This window comes from Gavialis gangeticus, unplaced genomic scaffold (assembly GCF_001723915.1).
Source record: "Gavialis gangeticus isolate Ggan-Ray unplaced genomic scaffold, GavGan_comp1, whole genome shotgun sequence".
NCBI lineage: Eukaryota > Metazoa > Chordata > Crocodylia > Gavialidae > Gavialis > Gavialis gangeticus.
In genome coordinates this window covers 44,715,205-44,742,930 of record NW_017729027.1, presented here as the reverse complement: position 1 = coordinate 44,742,930, position 27,726 = coordinate 44,715,205, and the positions used below count along the sequence as shown (strand labels likewise).

Here is a 27,726-nt window from a genome sequence, read left to right as displayed (position 1 = left end):
CTCTATCTTTGGCTTTTGTGATGATACAAGCTAATTTCACAATTTACCTTTCATTTTTTTCTTTGATATTTACTTATATGGTATGTTCAGCATTTTGATGCTTTGCTTTGTAAAATGCATCATTCAAAATCTGCCTCTAGGCGGTGCAATAAGCCCTGTACATTTATACTAATGTAGAATCTAGACTCTTTCATTAGGGCATGTTTACCACTATCAGGAGGTGAATTTCTGAAATAAAGTGCCCTGAGCAGCGTACTTTGTAGCACGGACAGGCCAGAGTATACGCTGTGGATGAAAAACATTACTGTCACTTCAGTGACACATGCTGCATGACATGAAGTCTGCAACCCTGTGAAGCAGTTTGCATCAAACCTTTTTGTGTCTGCTCTGTGCTTTCACTTCCTTTGTCTGTAACCTTTTAGAAGTCACTGGAGGCCATATGTTCATGTTTCACCTGACAGTTTTCAGAATGTTACTGAGTCAGTCTTCTGCAAGGGAACTGAATGCATGCACACTGAACATTGCACCTTTCATTGGACACTCCAAGTCAAGACCTCAGGCAAATGAGTGTGAAGTACAGAGAAGCAGGAGCCAATTGCACACATCAATTGCCTGATTTTTTCAGTTTGATGTCAACTCTAAAAAATAAAACCATGAAAAAAAATTGACACAAGTATTTTTTCTAAGTGTTTAAGCCATAGGAAAATTGAGGGAAATTTTTATATTGGGTCAAATAAAATATTTTGCTTTGGGTTTGAGTATTAAGATATTTTAAAAAACTCAAGTTGAAGTAACTTTTGAAATCTTTGGAATCAAAATGGTTTATGTTGAGAATGTCAAAACGTCCTAATTTTCCAAACTTCCCAAAAATTGTTTTGTTTTTGGGTTTTTTTCCAGAAAAAAAGCTGAAGTAAATTTGTAAAACATTCTGGTATCATGGAATGTCTATTTTTGTAAACAGTTTCATCCAAAATATTTCAGCTAATATATATGTGCCATGCATTTGTATATAAAATTTAATTTAAAGTACCCCAGATCATACCCAAAAAAGACTAGAAGGTATTTTCTTTTTTCCTTACTTCACTTTTACATGTGTAACACCAGTGGGTTTGGTAGCATTACTTCTGGTTGACTCTTATAGAGAAAATAATGGGGATGCAGACATTTACACTGGAAATCATATCTTAGCTGGTATGTAGACATGGTATGATAGTACTATATCAAAGGCAACTGTGGAAAATAAATTACTCAACCAATAAGCTCTGTGAAGCACCAAAAATGATTTTTAAAAATTGATTACAACTTCTTTAATTAGCTTCTATTTTTACATTAAAATAAGTAAAAACATTTAAATCAAATTATTTCAAAATCTGTAGCCATTGTATGATAACCGTATTCCCCAGGCTGCTCCACTGTCTTCAAGTGGTATAAAGGCAACAAAACCTTCCTGTAGCTACCTACCAAGGATAACTCTAGAGAAAGACATCAGAGCATCCAAGGCCTGCTGTTTCTTATGCCTCTCCTTTGTCTCCTATTTCTTTTTCTTACAATGCATGATGCAGGAGCCTTTAGAGGGGCAGGTGAAAGGACACTGGGCAGTGCATTATATACTTCAGTTATTCCTATGTGGTGGATGACTCTCTATTGCACAAGTTAATTAATCTTTCATGATGCTTAAACCTGTTCTAGACCCAAGATGGAGGCACACTGAGCTCTCCGATTTCCCTCCTTCAGTCTGTGTGACCTTAGCAAGGAATCTGGTTCACTTTGTTTAAGATTTGAACCTCTTGATTCATAATATAGATCATTATTTGTATTTAAAATTGTAAATATTGTAATTTATTTTCCTCTTTTCCCCTTAGAGCCAGTTTTGATGACACCGCTACCTATACTGCAGTTGCAACAAATATCCACGGGCAGGCATCGACAAATGCTGCTGTGATTGTGAGAAGTAAGTCCTATGTCACTCTTAGAAAAAAGGAAAATAGACATTGTACTTTTCTTATATGGACCTTAATTGTCTATGTTTTGTAGGGTTCAGAGGGGAAGAAGAGCCACTCCCTGCTGGCATATCACCTTTCAATTGTAAGCATCATCTCCTTTTTTCTTTTTCTTTTTGAGAAAAAAATGTGGATTCTTTATCCAATCAGTAGCCCCAGTAAAATTATTTTTTAAAACACTACATCTTGCTTCTGACTTTACTTTCTAAATTTTCAGAAGTCACAAGGTAAGATATACAGGTACATTTAACCTTCCAGCTGCATGCATTGTTCAGTCCTGTATGGTAGCAATCCATTCCACATGCTGAAGCTTTTTGGAAGATAATATGCTTGTACCAAGTACAATTTACTAGTCTCAAAGTGTCTTATGATTTCTCCATGTTCAGTGCCCTTCCCGCTTGATGTTTGCTTCACTCACATTGATGTTCAGTTTTTGGAGAAGTTTGATGTCACTTTTGGGGTGGAAGGAGAAACTCTTACCCTCAAATGTTCCATGCTGATAACTCCTGAGCTGACTAGGCTTCGACCTCGGGCTGAGTGGTACAGAGACGGTAAGCTGGTTTTCATGCAGTAATTAACGTGCATCCATTTAAATTAGTTTCAGATTGTTCAGATGCATTTAGCTTCCTCCTTAAATCTGTGGGTTTCAGAATTTATGCTCCTGAAAGAACTTTTTACCTTCTGTAATTATCCCACCCAGGAGAGATATTCCATTGAAGTCTCACTATACTGGAGTGACTGCTTTGCAAAATTAGAATGCTAAAATGTAAGAAACTCATGCCAAGACAGCTAGGCTTAAGACACAGGCAGATTTTAACAGAAGTTAAAAGAGACTGTTTGAACTTAGGTTCAACCCTAAGGTTTACAGACCCCACTAATAAGTCCCTTATTGCTAGATCTTTGTTCCCTTCTATCACCATTTATTCTACATAGTTACATAGAATTTGGAGATCAGAGTTTTAATTGGCAACTTTGGTGCCTTGAAAAGAGAGTGGGAGAGGAAGTGGGGAGAGGGTTTATGGAGTACTGGCTCCTCCTTTAAATTGGTGAATGAACAGCACATGTGCCTGGCATCTGCAGGCACTCCATGATCGCTGCTGGCCACCACTGGGAGTGTGGTGGCAGTGGGAGCTTGGTGGCGGTAAGCAGGGAGCTCCTGCAGATGCTGCTGGCAATGTCCGGGGTGGGGAGGGTGGTGAGCACCGACCAGGGGTTGGTGATGACCTGCAGGGGCTGCCGGCAGTGTTGGTGGTGATCAGAGGCGATCATGGACCACTCGCAGATGCCTCCAGCGGAGTTGGTGGTGGGGTGTTGGCAATGCCTTTTTGCAGGGGTGCAAGGCGTGCACGTGCATCCATGTGCACCCTTTACACATTGCCCCTGGGCTGATGCCATCCTAGTTATGCAACTAATGGGTACATTGCCTGGAACTCATCTGCAGCCATCTTTGACTTGCCTTCTTCTCAGAAAGCTTAGATCGCACACACGGGCTAGGGACAGAAGTTACACATAAACTGGTTTAAGTGATCAGAAACTGGTTTAAACCTGTAACAGAACATAAGTTCAGTGCACATAAACTAGTTTCAAAATGGCTATAACCAGTTTGAGATAAACCTGGTTGAATGATGTATCAGACTTAACTGATCGAGGTCGAAGAGGTTTATGCAACTTCTGTCCCAGACCTCTTCCTGGCTTAAGTTAAATCAGAGTCCCCTAGCATCCCAGCATGCATGCTGGGCTGTGCTCTCTGCTCCAGTGGAGGAGGGCTGCCCCTGCCCTTCTGCTCCCTAGTCGGAGCAGGGACAGGCAGGGGCGGGGGCCTGGCCAGATGCTGGCCCCCAGAAGGGAGCAGGGAAGAGGCTTATTCCGCCCCTCCTCTGTGCCATCAGTGCAGACCTGCATTTCTCTGCTGCCTGCTCCAGCGGCGGGGGTGTGGCCAGCCACTGCAGTGGCTTGGAATGAACTGGCCAAGGAGGGGATTTAATTCTCCACTCCCTGTCCCACTGGCACAGACCCAAGCTGGAGTGTGCTGGGCACTCCCCCTCATTGTTGCAGTGGGAGAGCACTGCTAAATGCCAGCAGGCATGATCCCTTGAGGCATAGAGGTCACATAGGGGGATTATTTTCCCTTCTACCCCCACTGCCTCTGGGGAATGCAGCCAGGGTCTGCCCATCCCAACTGCCACCTCCACTGCTTGCTCCCTGCATGGGAGGAGTGGCAGGATAAGCCCCTCCTTCCCCATTTGCCAGACACCAGCAGGACAGGGAATAACCCCCCTCCTTGCCCCCTCACCTAAGGGGCCCTGCTGACTGGCCTCTGCCTTGGCTGCTGACCCTGCTGCTGGAGTGGCAAGTGGGCAGGGCCCTTATGGGGCAGTAGCCCCTGTCCTGGTGTTTAAGGACGGTGAGCCACTTCCCAGTGGCAGGGCCGTGCTGCTGGGGGGGGGGGGGCATGCACTGCAGGGCAGGCAGAGCTGCTGCAGACTGTGTAGCATGAATGGTGGTGGCAGCGCTGGGAGGAGCTTGGGGCTATGGCCTCCTTTGAGCCCCAGTGCCGCCACATGCCTCGCGCAGTCCATGGCAGCTCTGACTACTCGCTTGCGGCCCTCCTGTCAGGAAGAGTCTTGCGCTCCCTGGACACCTGCAAAGATTGAATCAATTCAGGCTCCGGCTTTTTGAATGTCTGTCCCTGGCCATGGGCACAAAAACCAGATGCTCATATATTCAAACAAACAAGTCACAACCAAGTGGCTTTGTGAAGAGATAAATTCATTAAAGGATGTAGGGTGGTTAGTTATGTACTCCAATCCACAGCTCTAAATTAGCATCTTGGCTAGTAAGCTACTGTCCATTCCATGGGGGAAGTTAGGTGTCTAAGAAAGGATCTAGAAAAACCAGCATACTTACTGAGAAGATAGTGAAGATATCCAGTAGGAAACATTGAGGAAATAGATATGGCTTAATCTATTCTTCTCAGAGTTTTCGATGCCTACATACAAGTTACAGGTAGAATTTCATTCAAATATGGTAAGAATTCATGTGCTGTATATTATTTCTGTGTATTTTACATCCCACAGATGTAAATATTACAGATATTTTTAGAACAAATATCACAGATATTTTTAGAACAAATATCAGATATTTTTATAACCAGGGCCAGCTCATATGAATTTGGATGTCAGGAAGGTTAATAATGGATCTAGCAATATCTAACAATGTATAACCATTTTTTAAAGTTCTTTTTCAGACAAGTCATGAAATTCTGTGTTGATATTTAAATATGCATTTCCTTATTTCTTTATTTCATTATTCAAATGATAAATCACTACAGACTGGAGATGGATCTCTGTAGTTTACTTCTATTAATTATACACAAGAAAATTACATATTCAAAATTAATAAGACTCAGACTAGCTGCTAGCCAGCAAACTGTAAACTGTAAATATGTAAATCATCTCAATCAAATATTTTCAAATAGTTTTAAGTTTCTGACAATTTAAAACCTCTGACTCACTTTTAACCAAATTAAGATGCTCAAGGAAACACACTGAAATAATAATTTAAGTGTGTACATCTACAACCAGTTTGGATATTAGCTCAGCTGGTATCAGAGGTTTTCCTTTAATTAGGAACCTAAATTGTGAAATATTTTGCATTCACTTAGGCTGCAAACAGACGTTACCCTTGTCATGCCAGAAAAAAAATATTGCAGCACAAAATATGGTTGAACAGATGTCCTTGTCATGCCCCAAATGCTCCAAAATGTGAGCATGGTGATTCCTATTAATAGTTTGTAGCACTGTACTGTGGCAGCTGCCTATTTGATCCCTGCAGCCTAGGGCTGCCCATTCTCTCTAGCTATCCTGGGCAGGCAATTCTAGGGTGTATCTTTCATTCAGTTCCCTGCTTTGTGCTTGTAGACATGCACCTTGGATGGGGACCAGGCACCCAACAACATTGTCTTGTTGGATCTGAAGCCCTGGGAGGTGCAGGGGACTGATGCTGTGGGACAATAGTTCTGGGCAACATCTGTATCTGACAATCAATTGGATCAGTTCTGCTGGAAAATATTATGGGACACCTGATTCCATGACAAAAACAATGCCTGTTTATAGCTTTATATTGGTGTCTGGAGAAACCTTATAGAGTCAATAGAGCTGTGGGTCAGATCCTATTCAACTTCTAAGGTTTCTAAATAGGAATTAGATGGAATTTAAGTGCCTAAGAAATAAAGAATGGTCCAAATTGACTCAGGTCAGCAGCTACAAAACCTCTTGTTTGCATGGATTCATGAAGACCTTCACTTGATGTGAAAAGATCCCAAGGCACCTAGATTTGGGTTATCACATATTCCTACATCATTCCTGCCTAAATTCTGTTGCAATCCAGATGAAGGCTGGGATGCACATAAATTCTATCTAACTCCTTAGGCAAGGTCATAGTATGCCTAATAACCTTCTCATATGAAGCTCAGTATGACACACGGTGGTAATAGCATAGTGGTAAGAACACTTTTGAAATAGGCCTAGAATACAACTTTCTGACTTATCTCTGGTGGGATGGATTTGAATTTATATACCTCCCACTTCCCAGGAAAGTGCCTTGGTTACTAAACTATGGGCTAAAAGGGGTTAGGGTACTCTCCATGCCTCCTGTTGAAGTTGGTCCACTGGATACCTACAAGTGAATGATTCATGGACAAAGAGCAAGCAAATGGGAGCATGACTGTAGCCTTTGACATTTAAAGATGTAACACACTTCCCCCCATTTCTAGTTCACTTGTGTAGTTATAAGTATATTAATTGGCCAAAATGACTAAGCTGCAACTTTTGGCACATCTGCTTCAAAGTTTATTTGAGCATCGTAATCAGGGATCCTGGTTTTCTCTGATTAAAAAAAAATCCCCAAATTTTTGGCCAATGAAAAGTAACCCAAAATCTACATTTTTCCATGATCAAAATGAAACACCACTGTATATATAAATCTATGCATTAGTGGTGTTTCATTTTAATCATGGAAAAATATGGATTTGGGGTTACTATTGTTAACCTGAAAATTGAGGATTTTTTTATCAGAGAAAACTAGGATCCCTGATCATGATAATAAATATAGAAAGCCCTCAGACAAATTTGAATGTAAAGCTGCTGCACTAATTATGATAGGTTTGTATAGAAGAGAACTCAAGGAGTTAACAATCAGAAGTATTCTAATCAATTATTTAAAAAAGGGATAGAAAGGAACTCCCTTGACCAGCGTAAAATATTCTGCTCATTCCTTTGCTCCAATTTCACTAGTCAATCAGTTTAATTAACATTAATCATGGGTCACCACCTCTCACCTGTGAAAAATTCAAATTTAATTTGATACACTGCTCAGCAGGCATGTCTGGAGGATTTAAAATTTGGTGTATATTTATAGCAGGCTTCAGATTAAACTGAAATCTTGTCTTTACATTTGAAGAAAGAGAAGTTTGACTAATCTGACACTTGACCTGAATAGGCAGAAAAGTTTATAAAAATGGATAGAAGTTACCTATTGCAATCATAACTGTGTATTGTTGGTTTTCATAGCATTGTTTCAAAATGTGGATTAAAATTCCTTCCTTGTTGGCTTGTTAAAATGAGGTTAAAGGGAAATCATTCCTATTTCTGTAGTAGGTACATAATAGCAGAGCAAAAGTGTACACTCATTTAATATTAATTGATTAAATGAATTTGGTGGGACACAGTTAAGTCCTTGTAGATAGGATTTTCAGAGCATTAAAGCACCATCATGCTGAGCAAAGCTGCAGAAATGGCAGGCCTGATGAGCACAAAAGTGTGCTTGGATGAAGATTTCTATTTGCTAGATTATTGAAACATGCCCTTTTGCTATTCCATTCTAGATGTCCTAATAAAAGAATCCAAGTGGACAAATCTGTTCTTTGGAGAAGGCCAGGCAGCCCTGTCTTTCACCCATCTGAATAAGGATGATGAAGGTTTATATACCCTGCGCATGGTTACAAAAGGAGGGGTGAATGAGCATAGAGCATTCCTGTTTGTCAGAGGTATGGTCTTTATTCTTCATTTGAAAACAACTTAGCAAATGCAATAGGATAAAGAATTCACTTAGCAACATAATGGGGATTTTGATGGGGGTGTGTCAGTGCTTCTGCTGAGACTTAAATCTGGAGGTTCCCAGCTAGAGGGTCTTGCCCCTCCCTTCAGAGTCAGACCAATTGCTGTATTTGGGGTCTGGGATGAATTTTCGCTCATGGTCAGACTGGGTTTTTTGACTTCTTCTGTAGCAGGGTTGTGGCCCTCTTCCTTGGATCTCTCAAGAGTATTTTAACGACCCTGCAGCAGCAGAACACTGGCTGCAGTTGTCCCCCTGCTTTACCTGTGTCAGGTTTGGTTGTTATGCTTTGTGGTTGTGTTGGATATGCTGTTCTACTAATAGGTTAGACAATGGTTTTGTATAGAATGGGTAGAGATGATCCTGCCTCTGGTGGAGTGGAGGGTTGGATTAGATGAACTCTGGAGGTCCCTTCCAGACTTACTTCTCTAGGATTCTATAGTGAAGGAACTGCAAAAGAAAACTATATAATGGCATTATAAAAATGTCTAATTTACTCCACTGGTCTGTATCAGGGCCAAAGCAGACAAATTATTTTAGGGGGTGCTTCAGCAGTCATTTTTTCCTGAAAGATGCTCTTTCCCAAAAAGCTAGGGAGCCTGTCTTTGTGTAGTCTGCCCTCTTCTTGAGTGGACATGGCTTGCTGTGGTGGCCAGCTCGTCTTACTGAGAGGTCCTTGAACATGCCTGCATTTAGTCCCTCCTCTTTGTCATGGCTTTTGCTTTAATCACAACTAGACAAGGACAGGCCATATCAATCTTTGAGTTATTATTGACCCTTGCACAGGGGGTATTGAGGAAGGAGAAAAAAAAAGGTTCTCTGTCATTTGTGCACCTTCCTCAGTGGCAATCACAGTCTAGTCCTATGGGTAACACCTGTGGGAAAAAGGGAAAAGAAATATTGGTTTGTCAAAAAAATACACATTTAATGGGAGAGACAAAGAAAAAGGAGATGAAGACATTAAAATAGAATAAAGGTAAAAATTTGTCACTGATCACAACCCCCACTGATGTGAATGCAAGCTCCCATGCACATCTGTGGGCATAACCTGCCTCTCCATCTCTTTTGTTTTAAAAATAAGTGCAAGTTTTGCTGTGCAGCTCTTTAACTCTCTTAAGCACTTCAGGTCCAATCCTCATTGACTAAAACTTGGTATAATGCCACTGAAGTCAATGGAGCTAATTAATACATGTTGAGGATCTGGTGAGTTCAGTTTAGAGGCATACCACAGCTTACATGAAGTCTTCCTCACAGTTTTCTTTCAGACTGTCATAGCACAGCAGGGGGGTGAGTAGACAGGGCCACTATGGAGGGCTGTAGATCTTTGTTGTGGGTTTAGTCACAAACTTCACTGGCCTTATATGTCCTAGGATGACTATTCAGCCTCTTTGCTGTCACTGAAGACAAACTGCTATGGCTTTGTTTCTAGTTCATTTCCTTAGACAAAACCCTAGCCAATCATGTTGGAGCCCAGTCCTAATAACTCCTTTTAGTGCTCTTGCCTTTGCATTAGGGTAAAGTAGTATAAGACTCTTTGGCACTTCTCTGTGGTGTTACTTTAGCAGGAACTGGACTCCTGCATAAAGACACAGCATGATTAGCAATGACTTGTGCCAGCTGGTGGATTTTTTTTTTTAATCACTGTGCCATGCTGAAAACATTCAGGGAACAGCCATATTTTAGGAGCAATCTGAAGATGAGGCTTATGTTTGGTGATTGTTTCTCTTAACAATCAAGAGAAACCAAGAAAAGATAAATGCAGGCCACATGCAGTATACGTATAACCCTTTTCTGGCAGGCTGAGAACTTCCCCTATTAATAGTCTTTTTCTGGAGTTCTGGGTTCTTCAACATCAATGCTCCCCTGTATGCATATGGGTATCTCAATTAAGGAAATTAATTAGGATTATTAGCATCTCAATTAAGAAGTAATCTTAGAAAAGTAGTAGAAGTTCATAACTCTACTGACCTAGGAAGCTATTTTTTCCCGGCAACATGTTGTTTTTCGTTAAGTCCCACTTTTTGACATGTGAATAGCTGAGATCTAGCTTTTAATTGGGCTTCGGAATCAAATAAGGTTGTTAAGCTTTCACCTCTCATTGGAAGTCTATGGATCTTTGGGGTGTATGGTTCCTGGCACATGTTATGCTTAAGAAATGATTAAGCAGTTAATCATGTGTTTAGTAGTTATCTAGCCATACATTAATGCACTTAATGGAGTGATACAAGGAATAAACCACAACATTATTACACAAAATGTGTAATAATTTTATAGCTGGTTCCCATCTTGCTATTAATTGAATGTATGGCCAAGCTAATTGTGGCTCCCAGCCTCCAAAGTACATGAGAGCCCTGTGCTTCTGAAGCTGAGAGTGCAGATCAACTGATTGATACTCCCAGGTGAGGGGTCATATTGGAGTCAAGAGCTCTGATGCATCCCTAAGGCAAAGAGAAGTGATCAGCAGCCGCTCCCAGCCTCAGGGAAGTATTGGAGCCTTTGACTCTGATATGCCTCCTTGACTGGGAGCAGTGGCAGATTGGGGCTCCCAGCCATCAGGGAGCAGCTGGAATCAAGCAACCCACTGCACCCTAGTGGCCTGGAATGCCAATCAGTGGATCCAGGGTCCCAGCAGTGGAGGCACACCATGTGATCTTGCAGCTGGAACCGCGAATCAGTTATGGAAGCACATGGTGCACCCTCATGCTGCAGATCAGCTGATCAGAGCTTCCAGTTGCAGGTATCAGGATCCCCAGCTTCCTCTGCACCAGCAATATGTCATGATGGAAACTGATGCTGGATCCCATAATCATGTCTCCTGCATACACATGTGGCATCGTGCCTTGCATTGTAGGGATTGTACATAAGATCCCATTGAACCTTTAACTTCATGTCTTCCAGGGGCCTCTTTCACATCTCTATCAACAGAAAGTAAATCAGCAAGGTTTTTAAGCCTATCAATCATTACTCACAAGTACGTTATTTCAATTTAATGTGGTTTAGCCACACTGAAAACACTAGAATCTGACTGACGTAGAGTGGGAATACCATATTGGTGAATTGAACAGTGACTATACTTTACTTTTGCTGTGTTGTAGCTGCTGAGTCTGGGGAGCATCCTACTCAAATCCAATATACTTATTTTTTCTGGTATAGATGCAGATGCATTAATCATGGGGGCGCCAGGAGCTCCAATGGATGTTAAGTGCCATGATGCTAACAGAGATTATGTCATTGTTACCTGGAAACCGCCAAATACAGTCGAGGAGAGTCCAGTCTTTGGATATTTTGTTGATAGGTGGGTGTGCATTTGCAATTTATTTTTTGTCTGCAAAAAATACATGTACTGAAACAAATCACATTTTTTATACCTTCCACCCAAATATTTGGACTGTTTGGGGACAGTTTAGTCCATGAACAATCTAGAGGAGGCTCAGGACTATTATAATTCTCCAGGAACCATTAAAGGGGTTGGCAACCATTGGAATATAGAAGGGTTCAAGCCACGTCCCCTAATCCATCATGATTCCTTCTAGCAGTGTTTGCTAGCTTGGGGCAAGAGCTAATCCAAACTAGAGAAGAGTAAGTGGGCAGTTTAAACCATCATTATAGCTCCTCTCTGTTGGTTCTGAATTTTGGCCTGGGTTCTGCTCAGTAGAGGCAACTTGAATCTGCATTTTAGCTTTCCCCTTCTGCATTGCTTGCTTCTTACAAATGTATCCAAGGGTCTGGTGAGAGAACACATTTACACTAAAGTAATTTACATCAGTTTTGTATCCCACTGTAATTTATACTAGGATTTGAAGAAGACAGATAAGTAAGTTAACTGCATGAGGTAGACTCTATTTCAGTGCCTCACCAGTGGGTGAGCGAGCTACTATTAGCCTACATTCTTTAAGCCAAAGGCTAACTAGTATATGCTGAGGACATGAGATACCTAATACTAGTGTAACATACACTAGTGTCATTTTACCTCTGATTTTCCCTGGGGTAATTCTACACTGGATCTGAGCGAATTACAGTGGTACAGGGCTGTACATGTGTGCCTGATCCTTTTTTTAGAAAGGTAATAAACAACTACATTGATGTAAATTCATCATATCTAGAGCCTGAGAATCTGAACCTTAATATTAAAAAATGGCAATTTACTATTACAAAATATTACTGATATAATTTCAATATATTTGGTGTTCTATATTAAACTTAGTAGTTACTCATTTTTGCAATACATTTTTACCTATTTCTGCACTGTGCTATTTGTATGCCAAATACTTTTGTTTTTTCTTGGAGATAGTCTTGAACCACTCTTAAAGGGTTATCACTGGGGGAGAAATTATTCTGCCTCTGAGGACTCAACAATATATGTGTATTATTTAAGCCCATTTAAATGCTCAGAATAAAGCATAGCATTTAAATGGTCTGTAGATCATGGATGAATTAATGTACTGCTCCTTTTGTAGTGTTGTTATTACCTGGATTATTGTAGCGCTGAAATGTTCTAGTTATGAGGTAGATGCTGTACAGAACAAAAAGACATCTCCTACCCCAAAGATCTTAAGTCATTGTATAAGATAGGAGACAACAGATGAATACATATAGGCAGACTGGGGTGGTGGTGGGGTGGCATACAAGAAAACATGAGATTAATATTGGCTAACATTACCAGCAGTGTAAGCATCACAGAAAGTAACAACTGGGAAGAAAGATTCAAAGAGAATAATGAAACTCTAGCTGTTGTTTATGGTAGCTTTTCCCAAATGTGAGGGGCAGCCTGGGAAAAACCACAAGTAGGTAATGGAGATCATCATCGTCTTGTCAGAGGTGGGAACTGAATAATGGATAAGAGTCCAGAGAGAGGTGAATAAGAGCTGACAGGTAGGATGAGAATAGGCTATTCAGGGTCCTGAAAATGAACACAAGTATTATGATGCAAGAGAGAACAGAGAGCTAAGGAAGAGAGAAAGGTGACAAGGTCAAAACAACGTACCAAGAACATGATCTTTGCGGTAGTATTCTGAATGGATATGAGTAGGGCTAGACTGAATTTGGAAAGGTCAGAGAAAATGAAGTATAACAGAACTATATTTCTTAGTTAATATTGTGGGCTAAACCCATACCTGGTATCAGTCAGGGGGCTTCCTAAAAGCCAGTGAGGGATGACTCATTTATGTCAGCTATGGATCTGAGCCTCTGTATGGATGTAAGCCTGGTATGTACTAATTGCATATGTTTATTTTGGAATGCTGATCAATGATTTTATTTTCTGTTTCAAAGGTGTGAAGTAGGCACTGAAAACTGGGTGCAGTGCAATGATGCTCCAGTCAAAATCTGCAAATATCCTGTAACCGGCTTGCTTGAGGGACGGTCTTACATGTTCCGTGTGAGAGCCGTGAACAAAGTGGGTATCAGCAGGCATTCGAGAGTCTCTGACCCAGTTGCAGCTCTTGATCCTGTTGACCTGGACAGGTTACAAAGTAAGTACTGCAAGCACTAAGAAGCAGTTCTGTATTTACCATTTAAATTTTAAGGAAAGGTTTTGTTTCTGGGCAATACTTATCTCTTTGTTTTGAACCTCTCCTTTACCTACATTATTTTCTTGTGTGGGCCCTCTTACTAATTATAAGACAGAGATGCCCATAATGGCAAAAAGATCCATATTAGGTACTTGTCAGGTGTTGAATGGTCCCAGTTCATTTACATTCATATTTGCAGGATAATTCAGTATCTAAGAAATGTGCGCGACTACAATGGATAGCATTAATAAAGAAAACAAAATGAAGTAGCAGCTTAGGAGCTCCACTTATTGACTTTCCATAGACTTCATTCTCTTAGCTACTAAAGACACTTTTGAAAATATTATCCAATATATCTATATTAGCTGAATAGAAAATACTTGTTGTTTGAATTCACAGGCAATAAAAGTCTCAGTCTTCTTCCTCAGGCTGTCATTTCTAGCATATCCCTCTCTTCCCCCACATTAGGCACCCCTGATAAAATAACTTCAAATTTACAGGCAGATGGGTAGGATCTCTAGTACTGCTCAAAGTATTGACTATTGTAGTCTGTCACAGGGGAGGGTAGTTTAGATGGACATTCCTTTCAGCTCAGATTTAGCTCTGTTCAAAAGGCCAACACAAAGGCTCTGTGTTTCTAATGCCAAATGTATATTATTTTGCACTGGCCCTCTGCACAGGTATCATAGTCACTTCTCTCCTGTAAACATTGAGTTGCCACTGCCATTTCATGGTAGTCCTCAACCCCAAATTTCAACTGATAATATGATGCCTTGCAACTATGCCAGAGAACATCAATTAACAGTAAAATACTAGGACGTTTTAGTTATTCTTTAAACAGCATGGTACTGTCACCATTACTTTTCATGTAAGTAATTCAATGTGAGTAAGGGTGAAGTTACATATTACACTTAGGCCATACGAAAGCTATGGAATGTTAAGTGGTGCTAGAGTTACAATGATCTGTACAATGGTCTGTGGGTTAATACTGTTTCTTGCCTGCACAGCTCTGACTTGCCAGTATAGGGCTGGAGAGCAGGGGCCTGGCTAGGAGGCCAGGACAGCTGGGCTCTACCTCTGTTTTGGGTGGGTGAGGACAGCTGGAAGCGGTGTATCCTGGGATGCTGAAGTCTGAAAATTGCTCTTTTTATCTCCCTGAAGTGGACTGAAGTTGCCCTAACATGAATGAGGTAGCACAGACCAGAGTTAACCCTTGCATGAAGTAGCATAACTTTGAGAAGCTCAGAGGGTACTTAGCACAAGTTACGAATGCTCAGGTTAAGTGCCCTTAGATCAGGGGTGGACAAAATATAACCCGTGAGCTGAACCCTGGCCCATTAATTGATTGGATCTGGCCCACAGGTGGGTGCCTGCCAATTGATTGTATCCAGCCTGGCTGTCCTTGCAGCATTCCTCATGGGACTCAGCCCTGCCTTCACCTACTGGATAGTCCCAGCCCAGACCCTGGCCCTAGCACTGACCACCATGTACATCTTCCCAATGGGGCTGCTGCTGCCATGCTGCAGCCACCTGGGTTACTGCTGAGCACCCTCAATCTGCAGACCCTGGCCCTAGCCCCGACCAGTATGCACAACTTTCCAGTGAGGTTGCTGTTGCCACTGCTGCAGCCACCTGGGTTACTGCTGAACCTCTTCAACCTCCAGCAGCTCCTCCTCCTCTTCCTCTTTCCCCTGCTGTTCTGCTCTGGGCAGCAGGTAGGGAAGGGAAGTGGTGGTGGGTATTAAAATGTTAAAATTATATCTTCCAAAATATTTTATATGCGTGGCTCTCGACAGCTCACCAAAACTCGTTAAGTGGCCCTCCAGCCAAATTAACTACCCACCCCTGCCTTTGATGGTCCAGGTGTAATGTGTAACTTTCCTACCAGTGACAGAATCAATATGCTATAATGAAGTTATAATACAAAAACTGAGATAGTGGACACAGTTACTCAATGGTCTTCAGTGTGGCAAAAATAAGCTTCAAAATCTGTAAATACACTAAAGTAATTCATAAACTAATTATAAATTAATATTTTCATCTACAGCTATTCACGTGGATGAAGGCAGACGTATTATTCTCTCTCAGGATGAACTTGAAGGTATGTAGCTCTTCCATGATTTCTTTTGTTTGCATCAAAGAAATTTTAAAATATAATCAGTAACATAAGAATTTGCAAAAAATCTAGTTAGTGAACAAGTATTTTGTAAATATAAAATAAAGCAGGCATCCTACCTCACAAGCCACAGATAACATCAGTTAATGCAAGAGTCTGAGGGGTAGGACAAGGTCATGTTCTTGATTGTGTAGTATTACGATAAAAATGATGTCAGAATTGGAATTCTAAAGGGTGAACATTTAGCATACATTATTGGGACTTAGCCCTGTGAAGTCTACGAGAGTCTTTTTTTTTCCTATTCCCATTAATTATGCTGAAAATAGCTTTTTTTAGTACTTAAAATAATTTATTTACTATACTTCAGCAAATCTGTCTTAAACTCAACAAATTGATGTGCTTTCGCAAAGAACAGACACATTTGTAGGGGATAAAAATAAAAATTCATTAAAAAGGATAGTAAGTGATGTAAATTATTGCATGCAAACTTCCAAGTTGCTTTTAAAACCTGCTTTTATTTAGAAAAAGAAGTGTCATAGAAGACAAACTAACTCCCAATGTACTTATTTTCAGCCTGGATTTTTAACTTGTAGTTCTAATGTCTTTGTGAATAAATTGTTATAGTTTCACCTTCTTGGACTTATATTGTCATATGGAAAAGACATTTTCTATTTTTATCGATGAAATTCTAAGCATTTATTGGATATGTGCAGAGTGTTGCACTGTAAAAAAAAGAAAATGCCCAAAATACCTTAAAATCCCTCTCACACTACTACATTTTGAGCTGCAAGAACAGGATATTTATGGATATCTCCCAAATTGCCATTGCTGAACTGTTGCCAGGTGACACTTTATTCAGAGATAAATGAATATGCTGGAAGCTGTCATTTATAGGCTTGAATCACCTTTTGCCTGTACCATGTTTTCCGTGTCCATTCAACTAACAGAGCATGGCCTCTGCTGTGGCACAGAGTGGCAATAAATTGCCCTATTTGGGCAGATTAAGATTCCCTCAATTTGGCTCATCATCACATTCCTTGCAGGGCTTGGGTGGGAATAGAGAGGGGTATGTCGGCAGACAAGTGCTGCACTCCAACTAATCTCCAGCTGACATAGTTGCTTGAGAAAGTAGAAACAAAGGTGGCTGTATGATACATTTGCATGTCTCTGATTCTGTAGGGCAGATCTAAATTATATTGGCTTGTAACACCATCCATATTAGAGAAGCTATCTTTAGTATGTTTTTTTCCTCCTGTACACTTAACTTTAAACTCCTCTTCTATTTAAACTTACTGTCCTTCTGGAATTTTTATGGTTCAGTTTTCAATACCGACTCTTGGACTTATGGCTTTGATCAAGCATCTCTTATTTGCATACAGCAAGTGGCTTTATCAAGGCATTTTGCACAGCTGATTAAAGTAATTCAAATATGATCAAAGAAAAATCATGTGAGACACATGCACAGAGATAGAAAGTTTTCTGTTGAATATTTTATTTCAGCAGTGAAAATAAATAGCCCACTTTTAATTTGCATACTTAGTTCCTTAAAATAGACATGAAACAAGCTAGTAAAATGTAAAGCTGATATTTTAGCCTTTAGTAGCTTTGAAATGCATTGTAGGGTGGGAGTTCAGAAAGATGAGCTGTAGCGTAAGTGCTGACCTGGGTGTTAATCTGCTGTTTAACACTTGTAAGTTTATTACTTCTCCAGGCGATGTTCAGATTCCAGGACCTCCTACCAATGTACATGCTTCAGAAACCAGCAAAACATATGTTGTACTCAGCTGGGATCCACCTGTTCCCCGTGGCAAAGAGCCACTGATGTATTTCATTGAGAAGGTACGGTACTGTACTGTTGCGTTCAGCTGTAAGGCTTTTCATTGCCACATACGATTAAATTCAAATAATTTTCAGTGCCACAGAACTAACAATAAAACACTCTCTCACTGAGGTCTCACAGGACCTCACACTAGCACCTTAGAGAAGGCATGGATAATCAAATATCTTATTACATGATTTAATGAGTGTTGAAATTCAAGATGCAGAGAAAAAAAATGCTATTTACTCACTATTGCCTAAAAAGAGAAAAAAAGTACCAGTACAGTGTAGTAGTTTAATGGAAAGATTATCTCTCAAAGTTGCATTGACTCTTTGCAACTTGCCTTTAATAAGAAGGAACTTATGGTTGCTTTGCCTTTGAAGCAGACCCAGGAGTAAATTGTGACCCATAACTGGGTCTCTTCTTCCCACTTTCTCCATGAAAACAGTAAATTATGCCAGCTCTTCACATGGCACAACTGTCTGTCTCTTCTGCAGTGATAGTCATGGATGGAAGTGGGAGAGGAGACCAAGCTCTGCCAACTCTGTTACTTTTTATAAACTACTACCAACTGCCTGCCTACCTGTGCAGAAGGCTGCAATTTTTCTTCATGGTCTGTTTCACCTGACCTGACTGGCCTGAACAAGGAGGGAGGCTGAGCTGTCTTTCAACACCAGTCTCTCCCACTTCTGCTCTGTGCTGCAGAGCCCCTCCGAGGGAGACTCAAGTTCAGCCTGATTTCTCCCCTACAAATGCATTCTTGTTCAGTTTTGCTGTCTTCCTAGATAAACGTCTCAGTTTCTCTAACTTAAATGATTCCCAGGCTCACAATTCTGACCATATTTTTACTATTTTTGACTCATTCCTCAAATCCCCTCCTTTCCCCCCCAGTTTCATTCTTATCAAGATTTCACTGCTCTTTCTTTATTTGGTTTCTTTTTTCTTTCCCATCTTCCAGCTTTTCCCTCTTTCCTTTCTTTCACAGATTCAGTTTTTCTCTCTTCAAACTACTCCACTTGCCTCAGTGATGACCCATCTCCCAGTCACCTTCCATCCACTCTTCCCTCCTCCCTTACTCTTCTCCTTAACCTCTCATTCTCTTCTGCTTCTTTCCACCACATCATAAAAATACACTTTGGACAATCATCTCTAAAAGAAAAACAAAGAACTCACCATTGACTCCATTTGCCTGTCCAGCTAGTGCTCCAGCTCACTGTCATCTTTCATCTCTAAGTTCATTGAATGTATTATTGGTATTTTTTCTCTAAAATTCCTTCCATTATAAACCTTTCTCATTCTAGACTCAGCCCATTAGATTTAATTAAAATAGCTGTCTCAAACATCTCTAATGATATTTTGTTAGTTAAAGCTCAGAACTAATGACGCTACTCATAATCTTTGATCTATCATGAGCCATTGGCACCACCAGCTCTTCTTGAAATCTTCTTCATTGCCTTCCAAGCTTTCTTGAAGTTCTTCTACCTCCCTGGTACTCCAGTGTGTCTACAGGTGCATGTGGGAGTTGTGAATTCAAAGGTGAGGGCAAATTTTGACTTGTATTCTTTCTTAATGTACTTATCTCCTTTTTATTTGTGTGTGTACTTCAGCTGCCCTCCAACTTTCTGTAGGGATTCCTCAAAGTTCCTTGCTCTCATCAGGGGGAACAAATTCAACTACCATTCTGTGTTGTCAATACAGAGATTTCCAGGTTTCTGTCTTGTTTTCTATACTAAAATATTAGGTTATCTTTCAGACTTCTCAATGTTTATCTGTCAATTTAAGTTTAACACAAAGTGAGCTCTTAACCTTTCCCTGATACCTCCTTTCTCAGATCACTGTGGACAACCCAACTCACCCCAAGTACTCACATTTAGGTTACGTATTTGTTATGGAATTCTCAATTCCCACGTGTGATCAGTTTCTATCATTCACTTATTCAATTGTCAAGCTTTCTTTGATGCTCTCCCACATACCCAACAGAAGCCTCCCCCACCCCCATGGTATCCTCCTCTACCGGACTCCTTAACACTTTCCTTTTCTAGGTTTCCTACAAAAATCTTTACATCTAAGCTACAGATCGCACTGCCTTTTATGCAGACCAGTGCAGTCTTGAACTCTTCTTTCTGTTAGTGCAGTCATCTGTTGTTGCTTGACTTGCACTTACATTGAAAGCACTTAGAGTCAAGGCCCCTCTGTGTCTTCTGTCTTGCTACACTGCATGTTTCATTATTTGTGCTCCATTGTGTAACTGTAATGCACATAAATTGTAATAATAATAATAATCCCTCTGTGCTGAAATGTATCCTGGATCAGAGTATGACATCAATTGTGCACTTGAAATTTTTGATATCCACAGGGTTTACTTAAGAAGCTCTTCATAGTTCCAGTGACAACATATCCATATAAAGAGAAGGCAGTGGCAATAACAAACACTTGATTCATTAAATAAAAAAAAGTACTAAAGGAAAATGATCACAAGAATTCTAAAGCTATAATTTCTTTATACAAATGAATGTTAAACCCTGCAAATCTTGACTCGTATGAGTAATGTTTACCTATATGAACAGTTGGCTTAATTCAAATGTGAACCACAAGGCAGGGCAATATGTGCTCTCCAGGTACTCTGGGATATGATTAAACAGAGAGGTTTGGAGAAGAAAACTCTAAAATATATTAGAAATGCATTGAGATGTTAAATTATAACTAAATATAAACCAGTGAATTGATTCTTGTTTCTGTCACATTAAAGCACCCACAATTAATTTGCTTCAAGTCAAGGCTCAGTACCAACAATATAAAATATGCAAAAAAAATGCTATTTACATATTTCCCATCTTTTTCATTAAAGAAGAAAATGAATGTTACTTCTGCTGCTGGTGCTTCTTTCTTTTGTTTCCAAGAGCAATGTTTGAGCTTAACATCTATCAAAGGGATTTCAAAATATGGATTTTAGATGTTTTACCTTTGTATTATTTATTTGTGGAAATGCCTGTTACATCTAAGCTGCTAACAAAGCAGCCAAAAAAGACTATTCTTTCTCTAAGGAATTCACAGTCTGAACCTATAAATACTCTGCTCATATAATTCATATAGAATTCTGTGACTGTAATTTTTTATGCAACTGTCTTTGTATGTCCTAAGACACTTTTGCTCAAGCTGTCTACTGGACAATTCAGCCATCCTAAGGTTACTGAAATAAACTGTGGCTTTTTTTCTGGGTCAACTGCTTATTTGGGGTAACTAATGTGCAGAATAGTTCTCTCAGAGCACTGGTTTTCCAGATCTTTCATTATGCTTTCTGCCATATACACTAAAGCCAGTGTCTAGCTCAGTACAAATTACAAACTGCTTTGTTCATTTTGCGTGTGTAGATGAAATGGGGGTCCTAAATTGAAGCGGTCAGGTGTCTGCTACTGCACAGTAAGTAATCTCAAGTAACTTAGTTACTTGCATTTTCAGGTAGCAAAATTTACTCACAGTTAGAGCCAGTTTCTGCACGATAAGCATCTGCATGTGTAGATGTGGACACTTACTGCGCAGTAACTAGCTTTACTGCGCAGTAAAGTGTCTTGTGTAGACATGCCCAATATGTCTGCTTTGAAAGGTGTGGAATGAAGAAAAAAAATCTTTGTAGTAAGTAACTGAGTAGCAACAGCCAAGGAACAGAGCCTGTTCTTTGTTCTGCTCCCTGTGAGTCATATGTAGATTGTATTTGCCCTTTTGCTCATTATGATCTAAACTATTTTTACCATATTTCTTGCATATAATGCACACTGCAATTTCCACCATCTGATTTATGGAATGCATTGTAAGCTAGAAAATCTTGTACTTTATCCACTGTCACAAGGGAGTCAAAAATGATATTGTCTCTCTCTCTTCGGCATCATGTCTTCACATGTGATTATGTGCCTGTGTTAGCCCCACTTGGCTAGCCTGCTCCATGCAGATAGGGCAATTTAGCCCTTAATTAAAGAGCTACTTTTACTTAATATAAAAATCTAGATGGATACATGGACACAGATAGACAGTCAAGTAGATCTCCTCTGTAGAGCAGTTACCAGTAGGAGCAGTGAGGGTTTGTATGCCTGGGTATCGGGCATTCCAAAATTATTCTCCTTCATGAACACATTTGGTATGCTCAATTTTTAACAATTATGAAGTAATCATCACTTTTATTTTTATAGTCCATGGTTGGCAGTGGAAGCTGGCAGAGGGTCAATGCTCAGGTGGCAGTGAAATCTCCTCGCTATGCAGTGTTTGACCTTATAGAAGGAAAATCGTATGTATTTCGAGTCTTGTCAGCAAACAAACATGGCATTAGTGACCCGTCTGAAATAACACCACCTATTCAAGCACAGGATACCATTGGTAAGACAATTTATGAAATGCCGTTGCTGATTTTAAAATGAGAAATAAACAAACTCTTTTATAAATTCAGAAGCATGCATGGCAATCCAATTCAGTTTTATAAAAATATGTATTTTAACCATCATACAAGGGATCAGGTAAGAAAACTGTACCACACTTCATTTCTCTTTCTAATAACCCCTGTTGTGAATTCTGGCACATGTACAATTCCCATGGCATAGATGTTGTTGCATTTCAGTGCTAGCGAAAGTATGGCTGCACATATAGTGGCAAATTTCAAAATTCACCTAAATTGTATACCTGAAGCCCACCCTTGAACTTATCAGAACAAAAAATTAGGATGTGATTACTTTTTCTCCAACAATTGGTGACAAATAAACATGTATCAGATATTAATAGTTGCTACTTATGGCGATTGTAGGTAGGAACGGGCGTTCATTTCTAAAAACAGAAATGTTTGGAAAATTTCCAGTGCTCGAAATCTTTCTAGGAAAAGAAGTACACAGGCATTATAGCTTGCAACCACCTCCTCTCCCATTCTTCCTGTGCCTTCTTCAGACTGGGGTGATTCTGGTCTGGGGAAGGTGTGGCTACTCCACTCCCCCCAGTCTCCAGGGGGGATGCATTGCTGCTTTGTCCCACTGGCTGTCATCTGCCTGTAACAGCTGCTCATCTTGAAGGGTAGGGAGGGCTGTGTGGCCCCAGGTAGTATGAGGCAATGGGTGGTAGGCCTGTGCAAAGCAGCAAGTATTTGCTTCGGATTTGGATTCAGCTGATTCGGAGGGACAGTGATTCAATTGGGAGATTCGAATCACTGTCCTGATTTGATTCGGCCGAATAAGATCCGAAGATTTGGCACTGCTTTGGAGAGTCAGCCATAGACTAAACAGGCAGCAGTTCTCACCACGCTGGGCACAGCTGCCTGCAGCTGGTAAGTCCGTTATGTTGAGCGGAGGTAGGTATTCTGTTGCATCCATTTGGGAGTTCTTCTGCATTTAACTAGGTTAACTTAAGCATTTGCTTAAAAACAATAGAGATATGCAATCAAGAGTAACCAGTTATATGGATTACAGGAAAGGAAGCATGCCATTATATCACATAATGATATTAAGAAAAAAGTCAGAGCTAGTGATATCTAAATAGTTTAAATTATATAATGCTGTACCCAGATTAATTTAGTTACTGCCTGCTTATGTATCAGTGTCTTTAAATACAACAAATATTTATGTCTTTCTTTTGCATAGCTGTCCCATCTGCTCCTGGTCGTGTAGTAGGCACAAGAAATACAAGAACATCAGTTGTCGTACAGTGGGATAAGCCAAAACATGAAGAAGATTTATTTGGCTACTACATTGACTATTCTGTGGTGGGATCAAACCATTGGGAATCTAGTAATCATAAACCTATTAAATATAATAGGTACTGATAATACCTCTCTGTTTCTACATATTTTGAAGTCTATTGAATGTTAATATACAGGCCTCTTTAAGGCTACCTTGAAAGATATTTGAATGAATGATTTTCATAGGTTTTGATTAAATATAAGCTTAACACTATCTTCTTTTTACCTGGGTTGTTCATCTCTTCACTTACACTTTTTTATGATAGTTATTTCTGACAATCAATAGCCAAATTCCTCAAATGGGCTGTTTTGATTAGAATCACTCAACAAAGGCAGTTTGTACATGTCATTTGTATACTCCTGTACCTATTCATATGAGCATACTGTATGTTGTGAATTACGTATTAATTTATAAAGATGTTATATTTTTCCAAATCCTTTGATCAAATTATCCAAGAGTGATATGATAAAAAGGATTATTTCTTGATTATGTGTTTGTAGAAACTGGACCACATATCAGTAAGGGCATACCCACATCCTACAGTATCCTGTAATGTCACAGCTACTAGATACAGCAACTCCAACCATAAATGAGACTACATTGTGCTAGCCACAGTACAGAAGTGTATGTCAAGATAATATTAGCATCGAAGTGTTCAGAAACATGAAATTATTATTATGGTGTAATTTGGGCTGAATTTTACATTGTTGTAAATTAACTTGGTTATAAACTAACTTTCTGTGGTAAGAGCTACTCTAGTATGTGATTGCTATATGGTAAAGAAGACAGTTTACGTTGAGCAAATGGCTACCCAGGAATGAAATACCTAGGGGAGGGGTTCTTAACTTATGTTTCCCGGGCCAGATCTGACTGGAAGAACCATTTGATCTAGACTGTAAGGCTGTAGCTTTGGTGGCATCCAACATCGGGGGCTTTGCCCATGCTCCAGTAAAGTGTCCAGGCCAGTGAGTGGTGAGGAACTTTCCCACCCCAGGCCACAGCCAGGCAGTGGGGAGAAGTAGTGGCAGCTCAGTCCTAGCAACAGCTCACCTAGGATCCAGCACACTGCTGGGAAACTTTGCTGACTGTTGGCCTAGGGAGTAGACATGCAATTTGTTTCATAATCCTTTTTCCATACAGTTAAGGGGTAACTTTATCTTAGATTTGAGTGATTTAATGTGTTGAGTATCTTCTCCACTTTTACTGTGAAATAAAATCAATTTTCAATGAAGTAAATGTGTTGTGTGCACAGGCTGAAAAATGTGAGGGAAAACAGGGGGACAGGGTGGAGTACCTTAGGCCACACAGCAGGTTAGTGCCCGTTATACCATCCATAGTTCCTAAATTTCAGCACAATGACTCTTTCACTATACTCTGCTGTGCCATACTTACGCTTATTATTTTTAATAGGGTATATTGTACCTAGGAAAACACACAAGGGGCACATGTACACGAGATGTTTACTGTGGAGTTGCCTAATTAGCTCAACAATAAAATGCCAAAGTCTATACATGCAGCCCTATTAGGCTGCTGTAAGCTAATAAATGCTGCTGTAAGATAGTACTGCCCAACAGAATTACTATCCTACAGCAGCATCATTTAGTGTGCTGCAACACACGTGTAGATGCTGATGGGGCTGGCTGGGGCACATGAGTGCTACAATACAGAGGTTACCTGCCATCTAGCCTGCACTAGATCACCCTTGTGCCCCACCTAGCCCCTCTGCAGCCTGTTGAGCTGGGTTGGAGTATCTCTGGACTGGCATCCCTGGACAGCTGCTCACCTTGAAGGGTAAGCATCTCTGGACAGCTCTGGACAGCCCTGGACATCTCTGGGGCCCTCTGCCTGCCGGGGCTGCTCTGCCCTGGCTCAACATGCTGCAGTCCTGAGCAATGTGTAAATACTATGCCCGGGAGCAATAAACTCCAGCACAAACTGACCTGGAGTTTATTTAGTTGAATTAATTTCATGTGTAGATGCACCCAAGGAGATGAACTCACTTGATCCTTGAGATGAACTCACAATGTTAAAGATACAAATATTTTCCAACTACAGTATGGAATGTTAGCTGACAGAAGCTTTAAACTAAAATCCAGATACATGCTGCTTTTATTGTTTTTATTTTTTTAAAATCAGGTTTGTTGTTCATGGCCTGGACACTGGAGAGAAGTACATCTTCCGTGTGAAAGCTGTGAATGCCATTGGAACCAGTGAAAATTCTCAGGAGTCTGAACCAATAACAGTACAAGCAGCCCTTAGTAAGTGTGATTCTGTGCGACTCAGCTTTTAATGAGTTAAAATTTTGGAATGAATTAACTCTTCTGGTCTCAGCGGCTGGACACATGCCGTGTTAAAACTAGTGTAGGAAACATTGGTTTTCTACACTGATATAAGGTACACTGGTTTCTGGAGAGGAAACATGAACAGCTCCTTGGGTAGTTGCTACAAGATGCCATAATGCTCGCCACTAGGTGACAGAGTTGGTAGTAACTACCCCAGAAAAGAAGCAGATACAGAAATACTCCTGGAAAGGAAGACTGAATAAACTTTCACTCTTGTTTTTTCCTGAGGTAACTCCACATGGGGATCTAGGAAGTTATATTAGCATAGTTGTATATGTATGTTGCATGTCCATTCCCTTTCTATATGAAGTTCACAGTGAGTTATACTAAAGTAAACATGCTGTATATTGAGTCCCATGCTTAATGGAGTGCTAATATGTGGGAATGTAGCATATTTATCTTAGTTAGTGTTTACTCATGCATTTGGCTATAGCATACATGGAGAAAATAAAAAGAAGTTGCTTATAAAAGATCATGTTAAAAATACAGGGCCAGATTCAGTGCCATATCATAGCTGCTTTCTCCTGCTCTGGTAACGCAAAAGCATCAGCCAATCTGATTAAACTAGCTAGAGGTTGCTGTGTAACAGCTGAGTGGTGCAAATACGTTTGTCATTGAATCCATCCCCTTGGTATTGCAAAGACACATTAAACAGAAAAGTTTGTTTGACTGCCTCTGTAGAGTAACACAAACCTTGATTCTCTTTTGACACAAAACAGAGCTCAGGAAAACAATTTGCAACCTCTCCTCTGGCATCCTGAAAACAATGATTCAATCTAAGCAATACAGTTTTGCAACCCCAGTTCCCACCGGCTTCAGTATGAGTTGCATGTTTATTGGAGGGCAGAATTATTCTTTTGGCCACACATAACTATTATAACCCCCTTGTATTCTGACTAGGTTCTTCCACTGAATTCAGAGCCCTGAGACTTTTATTAAAATCCATAGAAAAGTCCTGCACTGGGAAGATCAGTTTGATTAACAGGGTATAGTTTCAGTAAGAAAGACTTATAGCAAAACACCTAATTAAATCTGTTCTCTCTTAGAGCTGTAGACAGAAGAGTATAAACACAGCTTACCAAAATAATCTTTTAAAAGATCTGCTGTTGAAAATGTCTGTTTGAAGTCTTTTTCCTGGCCTTTGCTGCTTTATTAATTACAAATCTGTTCTATTTGATTGTTTAGGAGGAAGTATATCTCATTTCGGTAGGTAGTAGGTTAACGTGTCTACATCCTTTCACTCTAGATTCTAATGCCTACACTATTTAACGTTGCGGTGACTTATGTTAAGACACCATTGAAATTATTTAGCTAGTTGTGAAACTAAAAAACAGTAAAAATCACTGTTTCATTTTTTATCAACATAGAATTGTGAACATGTGTGTTGCATGGGGTATATTGTTAAGCACATCTTGCCCACTTGTGTGTATGTGTTTGACTAACTTCAATTCATGTCAGTAGTCACAATGGGAAGCTAGCAGAAATACATATATAGTAGAAGTGATTCACAAGTGTGTTTGCAGTATTATGACTTTATAGATATATATGAGTTTTTACTGTGTTCATTATTGCTTAAGATGAAATAGCAACAACTAGTAAACCCTAATTTATTAATGGAAGCCAGAGCCACCATGAGATGCTGAAACATTTTCTCCAATGTGTGTCACTGAAACATTTTATTATATTTGGCTATGAATGATCCTTCAGAGCATGAGACCTAACCTGAAAAAGGAACAACACCTATATATGTTGATTAGTGTCAGTACCTTATGCTAATCATTAATACAGCTATAAAAGTAGAGACCTTATCAAGGCCTGAGTTAAATTTTCTTCTGCTTTAACTGTGATACCTGACATTTCCTGAGGGTCTCAAAGGCAAGCAGCTTAGCCAGCACTGTCTGTAGCATTCCAGGTCCAGAAAATGGTGTTTCTAGGCAGAATTGTGATCAAAGATGGCAAATGTGAAATGGTGCCAAGGCTGATGGGTACTAATCCCCAATGCACATTACAATTAAGACATGATTAACTGGTTAATCCTGTGTTCTCCAGATGCTGGAAGCACTGGTCAGCTGATCAGGGCTCCCAGCTGGGGGACCACAATGAGGTCTCATGGC

The 27,726-nt window shown here is 40.1% G+C and overlaps 1 protein-coding gene across 1 annotated transcript in view; it reads left to right on the top strand.

The window, feature by feature from the left end:
- Positions 1–27,726, top strand: part of MYOM2 (myomesin 2) — a 135,162-nt gene that overhangs the window by 51,090 nt on the left and 56,346 nt on the right. The window contains exons 7-17 of the mRNA XM_019520605.1: positions 1,863–1,951; positions 2,035–2,085; positions 2,387–2,551; positions 7,885–8,046; positions 11,268–11,409; positions 13,386–13,585; positions 15,672–15,725; positions 17,452–17,579; positions 21,744–21,927; positions 23,172–23,346; positions 25,407–25,528. Of these exons, the coding sequence (XP_019376150.1) occupies positions 1,863–1,951; positions 2,035–2,085; positions 2,387–2,551; positions 7,885–8,046; positions 11,268–11,409; positions 13,386–13,585; positions 15,672–15,725; positions 17,452–17,579; positions 21,744–21,927; positions 23,172–23,346; positions 25,407–25,528 (1,472 nt within the window). The remainder of the gene's footprint in view (positions 1–1,862; positions 1,952–2,034; positions 2,086–2,386; positions 2,552–7,884; positions 8,047–11,267; positions 11,410–13,385; positions 13,586–15,671; positions 15,726–17,451; positions 17,580–21,743; positions 21,928–23,171; positions 23,347–25,406; positions 25,529–27,726) is intronic.